The 15,250-nt window shown below is 44.5% G+C and overlaps 1 protein-coding gene across 1 annotated transcript in view; it reads left to right on the plus strand.

Annotated features, from left to right (window-relative positions):
* Positions 1-15,250, plus strand: part of ATP6V1E1 (ATPase H+ transporting V1 subunit E1) — a 138,090-nt gene that overhangs the window by 94,466 nt on the left and 28,374 nt on the right. Inside the window, exon 8 of the mRNA XM_069228058.1 lies at positions 9,412-9,499. Coding sequence (XP_069084159.1) covers positions 9,412-9,499 — 88 coding nt within the window. The remainder of the gene's footprint in view (positions 1-9,411; positions 9,500-15,250) is intronic.

A 15,250-nucleotide genomic window follows, 5' to 3' on the forward strand; every position in this document is an offset into this window, starting at 1 on the left:
TTCAGCAGCATCTGGGTGCATCCTAAAGAACATCAAATCACTTGAACCTCCTTACCCTTAGAGGAAACTACAAGGAGGAAGTAAGTGTGAATTGCTGAAGAAGGCATGAGACTCCTAGGAAAAGACCTCTACACCCAGTCTTGTGAAGTAAAAAAAGTGGGTGGGCGTGAAGTGTGGCAGATTGACCAGATGGCATGAACATTCCTGATCACGTGATATGCCATAGATAATGAAGCGTCAGCTGCACCCCTACTATCTAAGAATGCAGCGATGTTGTAATTAAGAAATGAATAACAAATTCGGCATGGAAGGGCAACTGATTAAAAAAAAAAAAAGAATAAAACATTGTCACTAAAATGAAGCCTTGCTAAAATAATAATTAGAATAACCTGACTAGGTGAGAGGGCACAGGCCTCAGACTCACGCTAAAATAAATGTGCCTATATAAATTCTAAAACAGCCTCACACGTGTATAGTCACTGATGTTATGGGTTCCCTTAGTGGTGAAGCCTTCATTGACAATTACGTCACCGACATTGTTAAAGTTCATTAAAAGCTAGTTATCCTGTGACCTGTTCATGTGATTGGGTTTATTTGACTCAGTTATTTCCTCAAAAAAAAATAAGAAAAAAAAAATGACAGTGCAGAGGGATATGCCAGCACTAATGATGCCTCCCCTTAAAGACTGAATGCAGATTAAACGTAAGCCTTCTTTTCACGCTTCTCACCTGAGGCACCGAACTGTTGAGTGGCTCCACATGATCAGCTCGCCATGATGGGCAATATCCATGCTCAAATTGTGCCACACTGTTTCTCCCTAACAGCCGCAATGATGAAGGTCACAACGAACTCACACTAGGTTATAGTGTTCCACAAGCCCTCAAAGGTCATTAATACTTAGTAGGGCCAATTCTTATACGGTGAGGTATTCTCCTTCCAGGAGACACTTCTGACCCATGCACAGACACTCCATCAGATATCAGTCAGTACAATTACATTGTGGTTCAGTGCCACTATCACAGCTCACAGCCGGAGGGTCATTGAAAAGATACATTGTTGGTAAAGGGCAAAACACAATGCACTGTCCTTTTGGTGGAATAGCAACACCTTGTTGCTGGGAAGGCATTTTCTAAACCTGCAAGTGACCATTATGCTTGATGCTTCTCTAGTGGGTTGTGAAGCACATCTCTGCCACATGACTCTACAGGGGTCTTGGATGCTAAAGCAACAAGTCTGCCACATCAGCTAGTCAGAACTTGTGACAATTCTCTGGCAGTCAGTGCTTTTTAAGCACTTATTCAGTGCAAAACAATCTTCTTAAAGATGTACAACGTGAGAGGCATTTATTACTTCCAGAAACCTGGGCACACACTCTTCCTAGATGTCTCCATTGGCTTAGGAAAGCTAGTATTACTGTTTTGCAGCCACATTCTTCTCCTGTGAGGGCTTGTCTTGGGTGTGGGCAACAACTTTGCAGACCTACGTAGGATGCATGAAAAGTCCACAAGTGGGAAATGCAGCCCGAAATCCTCTAAAAAGGGAACTTGCAAATGAGGCACTCCCCTGATAGACTTGTTTGCCACACCAAATTGTAAAACACCATAACTTTACCTTCAGGTACCAATAATCCATGGACGATGCATTATGGATGGATTGGTGAAGGTTATTTGCCTAGGCTTTTTCTGCACTTCCCTTGATCCCCCCTATGTGCTCAGGAGATTAAGGCGCAAGTGGCAGTGACTCTCATTTTGGTGGCACTAACATAGGCGAGGCAACCATGGTACTTCGTGCTGCCGCAGATATTTGTGCATCCGCTCAAGAAACTATCTTTGAGGGCAGATCTATCTCCACATCCAGGTCAGCTCAGGCACCCAGACCCCAGAAAAATTACGTCTGGCAATATAGCACCTGATATCTTAGAGTTCATGGGAGAGTGTCTGCAAATCTTGCATGAGGCAGATAAACCCACTACACCTGCCTGCCTGCCACGCTGCCAAGTTGAGATCTTTAGCCCACTACTGAATTGGCAAATGTGATATACCCCTTAAGTTTATTAGGGCATCATATGATTCCTGCTATGCTGGGGAAAAAGCCAGATTAGCATACATCACTATCTGTTTACATCTAGCTCCTGTTTCAGCCTACAAGCAAAACAGGGAACAGTTGTCTCCCTTTAAAATCCCTGCAATTAAGGCCTTCATGGAAGGCCTAGAGTCATCCCTCCATTCCTCCCACGCCAGTTTTGAATTTGAAGGTAGTGCTCACTAGGTTTCGGCCTGCCTTTTGACCCGTTACACTCTTGCAACATGCAGTTCTTGTCATAGAAGGTAACCTTTTTGGTGGTCATTACTTCATTAAGCCAGATTAGTGATTTTCAAGCCTTGACTTCTGAGGAATTTTTTAACCAGCACAACAGAGATGTAGTAGTCTTAAGAACTAACCAAAGATTCCTTCCATAGGTTGTTTCCCCCCTCCCCCCCTTCCATGTGCTCAAAATGATTGTTTCCCATCTTCTTTGTGCATCCAAACCCTGTAGCGGAATAGGCATTAAATACATTAGATGTTAAAATGGCACTCGTACATTGATGGAACCAAGTCCATCCGTAGCACAAAGCAACTGTTTGTAGCTTTTTCTAAGCCACATATAGAAAAGATTATTTCCAAGGCAGATACTGCCAGCTAGGTTTGTTAAATGCTTTCAGACTTGTTATGCGAAGGCTAAGCATGTACTGCTTGTACCGCCTAAGGTGCTTTCCACACGTAAGAGCAGAGCCTCCATGCTTTTTACATCTGTAATGCTGCTACTTGGTCAACATCACACATGTTCACTGTGTGGACGTCCAAGCTTGCCAGCAAACTTTAGTTGGGCTAACTGTACTAAGAACTTTATTTCAGATATCTGCATCATCTGATCACTAGTCACCGCTTAGGTGAAAAATGCTTTACAGTCTGTGCAAAGCGTGTCCAAAGACTCGCATGGTATGAATGCAACTATCTCTTCATAGTGTGTAGTGCTGTACACTCACATGTGCCCACCCTCCTTCCTGGATGCCAGTAGTGATCACAGAGGCTCTCAATGCTTTCTTTTTTTAACAATGCACAGTACCTGCTATTGTCACCCGCTGAGTGGCAAACAGTCTGCAGTGGAATCTTTGACTTTGTGTGTTGTAGACTAAAAGTAGAGTCCCAACTGGTTTTGTGACACAAAAACATTTTTTTTAAACTTTGGAACCCTCTGTACCCAACACCAGACGGCAGGAGTATGTACATTGTCATTCTAAAGCACCAGACGATAGGAACAACGTTCTGGTTAGTACCCTTTCCATTTTTATCTATCCCTACCTCGGTGATTGGTCATTAAATTTCTGCTTCGCCTGTGGCTTTGTGGAACTTGGACAAATCCTTACCATCTCCAGTGCAGCTCAGTACCGTATGTAGGGAGGTTTCTACTCTGAATACAGTAAGTAGAAAAGAGAATGCACTGGAGGAGACGGTTATCTATAGAAGAGAAATGCCAGACATTGGTCTAATCATCCCCCCAATGGCATGGCTATTATACTTTAGGGCATCAGGAATATTCATTGTGCTGAATTTGAGGTTACATATGATGTCTTTTCAACAGTGCCTGGCAGAAAAGTGCTCTCAAAAGAAGGGAAAATATGTGGACAAACTCCAGCTGACTTAACCAGCTGTTCAGTCTCTTCTTGTTGTGCTCACAAAGTGATATTCTATTAGGGATTTTCCTTCTACCAACCCTTTTCATTTTAACACTGTTGTGACACATGCATTCTTGAGTAATAGTGGGTGCACCTGGGTTTCCATTGGATCCAAGACACATGGTCTTTCACAGTGACAATATTAATTTTTTTTGCAACCAATTTTATGAATTAGCAGACCTAGGCATACAGGTCATTGATACTAAGTTACGCAGCACATTCAGAGATTCATCACCTTGTATGAGAAATGTCCATGCGGGGGGGGGGTCAAAGCACTAGCCATGCTAGGCTGGGTGCAAGCTAGTCTAGTTGTTATAGTGCTAGAACTGTTAGGACTCTATGAGCTCTCAATATGATTGCAGCTCCTGCATATACATGTTCCAGCCACTTGCTACTGGGACCTTTTGCAGTCCTCTTGCTTCTTCCCACGGTCTCAGCTCTACCCCACTTCAATAACGCTGCACACCAATGAGAGATAGTTGTAATTGTGGCTGATTTCCAGTTCATGGTGATGGCTGTCCTGCCAATGGATTACGCGAAGACAATAAAGCGGTTTGTTACCATCGCTCGTTTGGGGGTGGCGAAAGAGGCCCAATAAGGGCACTTACTGCAGTATGTATGTATGTCAGTGCGTTCAGTTAATTCTGCCAGAGTCTATTCACAGTGACAATATACCTTGTGAATCTGCTGGAACTCGGCCTCTCTTCACAGGCAAGTCAATTCTGGTTCAGTCCGACAGCACTGAAGTCATGTGTTATGTGAATTAATCAGGCAGCACAAAAGTTTGGGCCTTCTGATGGATACTCTTACACACAGCATCGTTATCTTGTGAATCCCTCCAGACTATATACTGGATCTGGAGAACTTTTGCGTTAGCTCTGCAGTGCTGCCGAATAGTGCCACATAGCTCTGACCTCAACTCTGGTTCTTCCCTAAACGTGTTACAGACCCATAAAATGCCACACAATGCATTGGCATCAATTCCTTTTGCGGCCCTTCCATGCAGATCAAAAGTTGGCTCTAATTCGGATTTTGCTGAATAAATTCTCTTTTGTCAGTGTCCATCGGTGGACGCAATCCCTGAAAAGCCTGAGGCTTCAAATGATGCTGATACAGCACATTCTTTGGGCCTGGCATCCGCAGCATGCCAGTATGACCCACCATTTCAGAAAGTTAGGAGGGTTTTGAAGGGCCAGCCAGCAGTCTTTCTCCTTATTGTCTGCCTCTTTTCCGCTTCCTCTAAACCTTTAACTCCCCCCTCAAGCAAGCTCCAGTGTCACTTTGCAACACACTGGCACACTGTTACCTCAGACAGTTAGGGCTTGCAGATTGTGGAATTATTGCATAGAGTCAGCACTTCTTGAAATTGCTGAATTCATCAAAATCAGTGTGGATCAAGCCCATTCTGCAGCTTTAGTATTGGTGGACCTGCATGTGTTATTCAACACTGACACACTTCATCTTGATAGAACGACTTGAAAGTGTTGGTCTGTGGGTTGGTCCTGAGCTGGATAAAATCTTTCTTTTACAAGAGATGTCAGCTAATCACTCTCCCAACTTATATGACAACTTCGAAGGAATTAAACTACAGAGTGCCACAGGACTTGTCGTTGAGGGCAACTCTTGTTTAATGCCTAAATCTCCCATGTAGCCGTAATCGTTCAGTCCTGTGGCCTCAGTGTAGTTCCATATGCTGATGACATGTAGTTGATGTTTTCCAATGGAGAAAAATCCAACTATTCAAGAAGCCTTTCAATTGTGCCTTACCCAGGCTGTTCAGTGGATGAAACCTAGCTGTCTGAAATTTAACCCTGATAAAACCGAGATTTTAATTAAAAAAAAATGTTTTAGCTGCCTCACAGTTAATCTGGCCGTCTAACCAGGGTATTGGGAGATTCCTTTTCCCCAACCAAGAGGGCTAGAAACCTCAGAATCAAATTTGACTCCAAGTTATCTTTCCATCCTAAAATATTGGCCATCACTGGCACCTGTATCTCATTGCTTCGCTCTCTGCAAACGTTTCTGGATATCCTGCCTATCTCGGTGTGAAAGATAGTTGTGCATGCTCTTTTGAAGGCTTCATTGGATTACACTAAATTACTCTACCAAAGACTCCCCCAGTATATGGTCGGTAGAGTCAAGTGGTGCAAAGTGCTACAGCCAGGCTTATTCTGAAGATTCCTCAAAACCAGCATATTTGTTCTCACCACAGGTCCCCTACATTGCTTGTTGGTGCACAAAATAAAATCAATTTATAACTTTGATTCTTAATATCCGTACTTTCCACAAAATGGGACCCTGATATTTACTTGAATGTTTCAATCACTGTTCCCCCTTTAAAGATCTGAGATTGTCAAATGCACGATTACTAAAAATTCCAACAACATTTTTAAATGACTTTCCTGTCCCTTTGTGCTGCATCAACAGCTAGATTAGTTAAAAAAAAAAAAAGGATATTGGGAATCTGGCATTTCAGATTTGCTTAGCCAACTCGCCAACAAGTATGTTCCTTTGTTCATTCATTTATCTTCACCCTGTGAAGCTTGCCCTAGTTGGACCTGTTTGTCACTAATGAGAAATGTCACTGTCCTTTATCCTACACCCTACAATTTTAGGTACAGAGAAGCTCTTGTAAATGTGTTTTGCATAATGTTGGACTACAAGCATCACTACCCACTCATACCCATTTTCCCGATATTTTTTTTTTTTTGTGTTCTTGGGAAGTTGGAAGGGTTATGTGCCCATGTGATCCTAGTTTCCACGGCCTGGGTTACGATGCTGTGTTACTTGGAACTTCTCATTCTCTTTGTTTGCTCTTCGCTTCCCTTTCTGCTCAGGGAGGATCGCCAATCATAGTGAAACAGGTGCTTAATCCAAATGTAAAGAGCTGCATCTTACTGGTTGGAGAAAAAACTGTGCAACTCAGTGCCTTCAACCTGCCTTTGGTAGGGGTGTATGTCATCCTTGCAGTTAGTCACCTTTTCGTGAAGATTGGTGATTCTGGACACTGGTCACATTTTGTTATGTGGTGTGTTGGGGAGACCCTCTATAGCGTGATTAGCTGATTCTATTTATTTTCTATAAAACATTGTATTGCTTTTTCTTATTTGTGCAGCATGTAGTACAGCAAAAATTAGGCCTTCAACAGAAATAGCTTGAGGAAGTAAAATACTGTGAGCCATTACCAAATAAGTGTCCCACAGTGCCTGGTCAGCAAATGTCAAAACAGCCACGGTGAATGTTGGTCTCAACTTTCCCCTCATGGCCCCAATTTCGTTGATCGGTGGCATACATCTGAATTTCTTTGTCAAAGGCTTGATGCGTGCTTTTACGTCTTTGAAGGGTGATTCCCCTGTATTGTCACCACGCAACTCATATTTTGTAATGTTTTTGTGGGCGCTGTTTGGCCAGTGTCATGGAACCATCTACTCCAGACTCATTTCTCCAGTGGCAGGCAGTTTGTACTCTTGCAGGCCTCTGCAATGTCTTTTTTGCTAGCCTCAGCCATTACAGCCCAATTTGTGTTACTGGGTAGTGTCCAGCCCAGTACGCGCCCCATGATGTCATTAGCCCTCCGAGAACAGTTACAGCCCCATGCGTCAGACTTTGTGGAGAACACCAACCCCTTTCTGTGTTGCAATGTAAATGTTGTGCGGGGCAATAGCCCCCATTCTCCAAACAAAGCCTGTCTTGTGTATAATACACCCTAAAGTAATATACCCTAAGGTGATATTTCAGTTGTATAAGTCTTTACTGAAAGACTGGTGCTGTTTAGCATGGGAGGCCAGTGCTTCTCTCCAGTCATCTTTAGAGTTGTGAGAGGGCTGAAAAAGCTCCCTCCCATGTCTTCTGCAACGAGTCAAAGGAGTCTGGTGTATTTATCAGTAGGGATCATCACATTTTGGAGATTTTGTTTCGTAAGCTTAGCCTCCAAAGGACTATAGTCTGGTATGTCAGTAAAGCTCTGCAACATAGGCTGTAAGGGCTTGTTGGAGCCGCTGTAAGTACCTTTTAAAAACAAAATTGTATACAGTGTAGGTCATACTCTGTAAGTCTGGAAATTATTTCATTGTGTTACCTGGCAGGATATCGCTCATCTTGAAGATGCCAATTATATCCCATGATTTGAATCCCTGGAGGTTGGCGACCTATGGCATCAGCATCCGGCACCACAATGGACATTCATTTACTAAGCGTCCCCTCTATCCAAGGGCTTTGTGGGTGTCTCTCCAGATTTGGTGTGTTACGGTCATGGCAGGTGGTTGATTACTGGGTAGCTTCACCCCATATAACAAATTCTGTAGGGGAGTGCCTAGCATTGCCCATTTTTCAGCTGTGAAGGCTGGGTCTGCCTCAGTGTCAAGCCACGAGTAATTTGCTATGATGAGTTGTCTGGTTCTATAGTAGGAAGTCATTGCCGGTGCTGCAATGCCACAGTTGTATGTAGATTGGTAGCATGTGGACACAACAACCCACCGAGTATCGTGGCTCAAAATGAAATCGCATAATAGTTAGTCAAATCTCTCGAAGGAGGTCAGTGGTAGTTCTGTAATTGATAGAGTAGCCAGGGAAGGACTACCATTTTGTAGATGGCAGCGCACCCTTAGATGGATCATGTAATGTTGTTCAAAATCCCAGATCTATTTCAGGATGTATATTGTGCACCCAGGTACGATGAGCGTCCGATGTACACCCCCAGGTAGTAGACGCTCTTTTAGGACCCATAACTCAGTTGGATTGTCTGATTTATTGAGCTTTGAACTTTTTTCTTGGTTTGAGATGGCTTTGGGGCCCTGTAAAGCGAAATCTGATAGCCTTGTTCAGGTGTACAGTTGCAGTGTTATTTCTGAAGGGTTTGATCCAACACTAACCTACCCTTCACCCCCCCACACACACACACACTCACCCCCCCCCACTCCCCAAATATATTATGCCCCAGTCAGAACGTAACTTTTTTGGTGCGCTCACATATGCACAGCTATTCATTGAAACTTTTTACATTGAAGACATATGTTTGCTGTGTCACTGCTGCAGGCTGTGTGTTCATCCTCCCTTTACTTCCTTCTTCACAGACAAGCTAGACCTTAAAACGATTGCCTTGTTTTGCCTGTCAAAATGTTGATACTCCCCATGCTCCCTTGCCATGGTTAGTAGGGTACCAGCTAATTATTTAGCTGCTCAAAAAATTGCATGTTGCTTAATTGGTATACAGGCCCAAGGTGGCACATTCTTTGCATATGGAGCCTACTGTAAAGTGCAATATTTTCCCAATTTTAACAGAAATGTCTGCAGGAGATGAATTATACTTATTCTTGTTTGGTTGAATATTGAAACCTACAATGTCCAATCATCTGATTTAGAGTGGGATACCATGGGGGTTGCTGTAGGTGACTGATGTAGAAAAATGTGTTTAGTAGTCAGACCACTCCATACAATTAGTAGTTTTTCTAAAGGGTGATAAGGATGATTTGAGGTCCAGCGCTCCATTCATTCTAGAATTGTGAAATAACCTGAATTATAAAAGTCATTTTGGTACAGGAAACTGATCATCTCTCTTCTTGAGGCAGATCATTTTCTGCTTCAAAGGGATAAAGGGGATTTTCTTGTGGATTGGTGCTTTTTCGAAGATGCAAAGGATAGCTGTCAAGTTGCAATGGCTGCAGTATGTTCTTATTCTTTATTTCTTTAATTCTAGTGCCGGAGGAATAGAAATGTTCAGCGCAGATGGAAAAATCAAGGTCTCCAATACACTGGAAAGCAGGCTAGACCTCATAGCTCAACAGGTGAGACTTAAAGACTCTCTTCTCCATCATCTAGCTGGTTTTTTTAACGCCTGCTTGCTTTTTCTTTCTTTTCATAGTCTGCCATGCAGGTCATGGCCTCTACCAGATATTAAGCTTTCCATTAAATCTGGAAAATGTGTGACACACATTTTTATTTCAACTATGCACCAAGTCATCAAAACCTGTGTTTCATCAGAACCCAAGTGTGTGCCACATTAACATTTCCTCCTCACTTATGACTTTACATTTACCTCACGCCAACCTTTGGGATCTAGTTTAAAAGACAAAGTGAATGTAATTGTCTGAATCAGTAACTCATTAAAAGACCTACATCCTCGAATAAGGGTCTTCAAAAGTTTTGGCCCCAATTCCCATTGTCCCACCCCTAAGTGTGTTGTATGTGCGTAAAAACATAGGTATGGGTGTAGGAAAACACCCTTTTTGGCATGGTTAGCCCCCAAAGTTTTGCCTGGTATCCAATGTGATTTTGCTAACCAGGTCCCCAGTACCAGATTTCTTTCCCAAAATTGTACAGTTTTCCCCTAACTGGCAAAATCCTTAGCACCCTCTAAGTCCCTAGTAAATGATACCCCTGGTACCTAGGGCCTGGGGTTCTAAAGAAGGTCCATAAGGGCTGCAGCACGAATTGTGCCACCCTCCGGGACTCCTCACCAAATGCACATTGTCTGCACCAAGACACGCAGCCTGCGATGGCAGCACTAAGTGAAAACACAAGTGTGGTAGAACCCTTAGCACTGCATATGATATCTGTAAGTCACCCCTATAGAAGGCCTTCCAGCCCTAAGGCAGGGTGCTTTATATCACATGTGAGGGCATATGTGCATGAGCAGATATGCCACTGCTATGTTTTGTCAATTCTTAGACATAGTAAGTGAACAGGGAAGCCACTTTAGATACACGTGATGGATACTGGTTAATCCAAGTTCCCCAGCTACATGAGGTCTTCACTGAAACTAGGAGTGTTTGGTATCAATCATCTCGTATTCATTAACCCTCACTAATTCCAGTGATGTATTTCTTAATACATGCATAAAGAGGACACCTAAAAGGTACCCCCTGAAAACATAACCGACTGCTAGTGTGTTGACTGACTGGTCTGAACCATCACAGTCACCCTAGACAGGTTTCTGACCTCCTGAGGTAGGGGCCAGCGCGCTCAAAGGCCAGGAACAAAAGCCTGTTTTAAGCAGAAGTGTTATCACCTCTTCCAGGCGGGATTAACATTCCAGGGTGGGAAGCTTCAAAGGACCAGCCGCTTTTGTTATGCGACTTGGGTCTCTCCAGATGGCGGAGAGACCATCACCCCTGTCCTGACCCCTCTTCTTGCCGGCAAGACAGGTGGGAAATTAGTAAGATTAGGAGGTGTGCTCACATCATGCCAGTCCAACCCCTATGGTGGACCAGCTGAGATGGACACCACTTTTCAAATTCCTTCATCTTGTTTTGGCCAGAATTTGTATCCTAGGGTTGGGGTAATGCCCGTTTTCCAGCAGAGTGGTCTTATAGAGGGCATAGCCAATTTACTGGTAAGCAACCCTTTGGCTGCCACCTGGCACTCCTCTTAAGGCCCCTAAATTGAGTACTTAGGTGACACCCTGAAACCAAGAACTCAGATTCAACAGATCAAGAGAAGAAAGACAAAAAAAAGCCACTGCCTGCTGAGAACAGCAGAAGAGCTATGGACTTTTTAGTGCAAAACCCTGCCTGCTTGCAACTCTCAACAGTCTCGACAGAGTGACTCGTCCGGCACAGCTGAAGAACTACCAAAGCCTTGGGTAGCCTGCCAGCATCTCGAAAATTGCTGCCAGTCTCCCTTGGAGTAGAGGAGCTACTTCCTTGCAGTCCGCAGACACTGAAATGCAGAGTCCGGTCCACTGCCTTGCAGCTCGATGGGCCCCAAACTGCCACCGCAGATTACCAGACAAAGGTACTTGTGCTATGGAGGACCAGATTTTTCTCCCCGCCAAGTGTGAAGACACCAAAACCAGCCAGAGCTGTGCAGAACCAACCCCTAGGGTACTGGATGCCCTGCACCAACAGTGAAAGTCCATTCCAGATCCCCACTACACCAGGACCAAGCAGCCGTCGAGGTATGTCGGCACAACTGAGACCCACTTTGTGAGTGGCCCAGCATTCTTCATTTTGCCCCTGCCAGCTATTGGCCCCTAAACACGAGGACATTTTTGTGCACCAGCCCAGCATCCCTTTCCACTCTGCATCCAAGCGGCCTGGCCTGGATCCTGAAGATCCAGCTGTGTCACCTTGCTCCGAGACCCCTTAAGACCCAACCCCCCATTTGGGAGCTCTTGGACTTGTACAGAAGTCCCCCTGTGTAGCCTATTTCCAGGTACCCCCTCCTCCCCTTCACTGTAGCTCACCCACCTACAACCTCACCAGCATCCTGCTCGGTGTAAAACCTGGGCGCTCACCGACGAACTGCTGGTAGTGCTTTGGACCTTGGGCCTCTACAACTCCAAACCCTGAAGATGAACCCCTGAAACAGACTGTACTCCTCTTTAGGCTTTACTGACTTTTTCTTCCATAAGATTGCATTGTGCCTAAAGGCACACATGTTTGAACAGTTTATTTACCTGTAAAAATTGATATAAAAAACAGTACTTACTCTGTAGCAAAGTCCTTGGTTTCAAAACATGTAAAAAGTGTTATTTTTCTACATTGGTCTCAGATTTATTCTTTGAGTGTGTGTCTCATTTATTGCCTTGGTGACTATAACAAAGGCTTAGCACTTCCCTCTGATAAACCTAACTGTTTGCCCACACTACCACAAAAGACTGCGTAAGTATTATCTATTTTTGCCTCTGTCAACCAATTGGGGATCCACTGGACTCTGCACAGTATACTTCTTTTTAGTGAAAAGAGAGCCAGATTCCTATATTGGTGGCAGCAGTGGGATCTGCAACTTTGCGTTTGCAGTTACCATTTGGTCAATAAGTGACTACATGAGTAAATCCAAAATTGCCTTTAGTTAAAAATGCATTTTTGTTGACTGGACTTTTTTTTCAAAATTCTTAAATTTAAGTGAGAGGGCATTGGTTAAGTCCCTGTAGTTCTTAGAATTTAAACATTTACTATACTTAGTACTGCAAAACTTGTTAATATTTTTTCTAGCTCCAAAAAGGTCCTGACTTTACTACAATAATGAGCACCGCAGAGCATGTTGCTAAGGAGCTAGACCTTACCCCTTACTTGCAGCCTCCACACCGACAGCTCAGGATCCTCTGTAATGGGTACACAATCAAAACTGGCTCAAACACTACCACAGCTACTCTTAGGAAGCTGTTGGCAGAGCATAAGCAGGCCCACCCTACGAATGAGGCCACTGACCCTTAGGATCAGGGCAGAGAGATTAAGGAGGAAGATCCCAATTGCCCCTCGCACAAAAAAGAGGTTGTGGATCCTGCACCCATCAGACCACACAAATTGCCAAGGGCACCTGCCTCTAGTGAGGATGGCTTGGGTCACTCGAGGTGCAGTGATTAAGTCTCCGAGGAGGAGGCTCATCTTGAAAGATTGGCCCCTAGAGTAGCCCAGGAAGACAGATTAATGGCCATAGAAAAGGGAAAAGCAGACCTGGGTGTAGCACCCATGAATGGTAGCAGAAATATAAAACCTAGGGACAGAGTAGGAACTTCTGACCCTAAAATCCCCAAAGGGATTGCCCCCAAATATGAGGAGGGGATATCATCACCCAGTGGTTCACTGTCTTTGGGCGGGCCTGTGCCCTGGGAAAAGTAAATGAAAAGTATTGGAGTGCTGTTCTTTGGGAGCTGTTCTCAGGAAAGTGTAGGAATAAGCTCCTGACACTGAATGAGGCAAAATGCTGGGTCCTACAACCTCATGAAAGCTACTCTGATTGAGGGCTTTGGCCTCACCACTGAAGAGTACAGAATCCGGTTCAGAGAGACTCAAAAAACCCAGAGTGAGTCCTGGGTGGATTTTTCTTTTTTTTTTTTTTTAAATACTTTTTTTCAGTAAAGACACTAGGTGGCGGGTTAAAAGGTAACAATGTGCATGATTATGATGTGCTTTACAATTTAGTTATGAAAGAGCATCTGTTAAGTAATTATGTTCAAGAGAAGTTACATAGTTGCATCGGTACCTGGTAGACCTAGGCCCACTTCCTCCTCAAAAGTTGGGGAAGAAGGAGGGTGGTCCAGGACTCTTTCCAGCCCAAGGGTGGGTACAAAGCAAAGAACTGGGATTCCAAAAAGACTTGTTGCCATGACTGCAAAGCCCTTGGACACCAAACTGGGGACACCAGGTGTCCCAACACAATGAATGCCTCTAGTGCTTCTGCAGTAAATGCAGTGGTATGTCTCCAGATGGGATTCCAGGTGGGTCCTGACGAGGTCAGTGAACCCACTTAAGCAACTCTAGGTTCTGGCTGTCTAGCCCAGTAATCTGGAGAGATACAGACACAGTCACATATCAGTGGGGGTTAAAGTTGAAACACTGAGAGTCACTGGTGCTAGTGTCACCGTGGTGACTTAGCAACACAATACTTGACTGGTGAGACTAATATAGTCCTCAGCGCTGATAATCGGGCTAAGGTACAGCCCATGGCGATGGTATCCTTAGAATGGGGATGGGTTACTGGCCAAAAGAAGATGATGGTATCTCCTGCAATTCCTGTACAATGTCTGCAAGACAATGATCTAGAGTCCTACGCACAGACTGAGGTCAAAAGAAAGACCCATGCAGCTATGCTGGATATAACGGAAAGGGTGTGTGTAAAAACAAGAGCATGGTGCAAAGCCCAGGGTGAAAAGTAGAGTTGGAGCGTGGGATAATGGCCCAACCTACCAAGAGAAAAAGGGCAAGACTGGAAAACCTGCTTCTAAACAGATACCAGATGAAGTCCCCTCTTCTAAGGGAGAAGACCGGTCGGCCCTGGAGGAAACTGAGCCCCAGGAACTTGGGCCTTGCATGGCAGAGCTCTTGGGCCCAGGGGGAACCTCTAGGGAAGATCTGTGCCGGGGCAGAGGACCTGTCCCACTATTGAAACCCTGAGACAGCAAGCTGCTGATCAGAAAAATGAAGATGTTGGTGGCTCCCACAGGGACCTATCGGGAGGAGGGACTCATTTACACTTAGGCCAGAGACCTCAAACCTGCTGTGACTAAGAGTGGTAGTGCCTCAGCAGTTAGACTTTCTCCTCACATTGGCCTGTGACATTCCCCTAGTTGGGCATCTTGGGCAGGCAAAATTTTGGAGTATGTGGGGAACCACTTCTAGTGACAAGGTATATCCCAGGAAGTGAAGGAGAACTCTAATTCTACCTGTCAAGCCATTAGCAAGACAGGTGGCCACCCAAAGGCCCCCTTAATTCCACTACCGGTGGTTGAGGTTCCCTTTTGAAAGGGGAGGGATTGACACAGTCTGTCCCTTTGACCCTCCAACTGCATCAGCGAACAAATTTATACTGGTTGTAGTGGGTCATGCAACCCGGTATCCTGAAGCAATTCCCCTGAGGACTACTACTGCCCCTGCAGTAGCTAGGGCCCTAATTTGTATCTTTACCAGAGTGTACTTTCCAAAGGAGGTGGTGTCAGACAGAGGTACAAACCTCATGTCTGGTTACCTGAAACACATGTGGGCTGAATATGGAGTAATCTATAAGTTCACTTCCCTATATCACCTACAGTCCAGTGGCCTTGTTGAAAGATTCAACATGACATTTAAAGGTATGATTTAAAACCTCAGAAGAAG

This window comes from Pleurodeles waltl, chromosome 4_1 (assembly GCF_031143425.1).
Source record: "Pleurodeles waltl isolate 20211129_DDA chromosome 4_1, aPleWal1.hap1.20221129, whole genome shotgun sequence".
Taxonomy (NCBI): domain Eukaryota; kingdom Metazoa; phylum Chordata; class Amphibia; order Caudata; family Salamandridae; genus Pleurodeles; species Pleurodeles waltl.